This window comes from Acanthisitta chloris, unplaced genomic scaffold (assembly GCF_000695815.1).
Source record: "Acanthisitta chloris isolate BGI_N310 unplaced genomic scaffold, ASM69581v1 scaffold2337, whole genome shotgun sequence".
Classification (NCBI taxonomy): domain Eukaryota; kingdom Metazoa; phylum Chordata; class Aves; order Passeriformes; family Acanthisittidae; genus Acanthisitta; species Acanthisitta chloris.
In genome coordinates, this window is record NW_008681843.1 from 1 (window position 1) to 837 (window position 837).

The following is an 837-nucleotide window of genomic DNA, read 5'->3' on the forward strand; positions in this document are numbered from 1 at the left end:
CTTGGTCCCACCAACCTGAAGACCCCCACCATGATGCCGCCATCTTGAACACCCCCATCCCTTGTCCCACCCCCCGTTGACCTCCCCCCCTTTCGTCAGGTGACGAGGACGATGACGACGAGGGCCGTGAGGAGAAGCTGCCATCTTGTTTCGACTACGTGATGCATTTCCTGACGGTGTTCTGGAAGGTTCTGTTCGCCTGTGTCCCCCCCACGGCCCTGCTGGGGGGTTGGGCAGCCTTCGGCGTCTCCATCCTCCTCCTCGCCCTGCTGACCGCGCTCATCGGGGACCTCGCCGCGCACTTCGGCTGCACCCTCGGCCTCAAGGACTCCGTCAACGCCGTCGTCTTCGTCGCCCTCGGCACCTCCATCCCTGGTGAGAGCTCATGGGAGGGGATGGGATGGGGAGGATGATGATGACGTTGGCCAAAGGTCAACGCCGTCGTCTTCGTCACCTTCGACACCTCCATCCCCAGGGAGGGATGGGACAGGGATGGGATGATGAATGACGTTGGCCAAAGGTCAACGCCGTCGTCTTCGGCACATTCGGCACCTCCATCCCCGGTGAGAGCTCATGGAGGGGATGGGACAGGGGATGATGATGATGATGACGTTGGCCATTCGGCACCTCCATCCCCGGTGAGAGCTCATGGAGGGGATGGGACAGGGGATGATGATGATGATGACGTTGGCCAAAGGTCAACACCGTCGTCTTCGTCGCCCTTGGCACCTCCATCCCCAGGGAGGGGATGGGACAGGGATGATGATGATGATGACATTGGCCAAAGGTCAACGCCGTCGTCTTCGGCACCTTCGGCACCTCCATCCCCGGGGTGAG

At 61.6% G+C, this 837-nt stretch overlaps 1 protein-coding gene across 1 annotated transcript; it reads left to right on the top strand.

Moving 5' to 3' along the window:
• Window positions 1-95: 95 nt before the first annotated feature.
• Window positions 96-413, top strand: LOC103805581 (sodium/calcium exchanger 2-like; the record flags this gene model as incomplete). The annotated part of the gene is made up of 1 exon (XM_009078237.1): window positions 96-413. A coding segment is annotated over one exon (318 nt), but the record flags the coding sequence as incomplete, so codon positions are not given.
• Window positions 414-837: the final 424 nt, after the last annotated feature.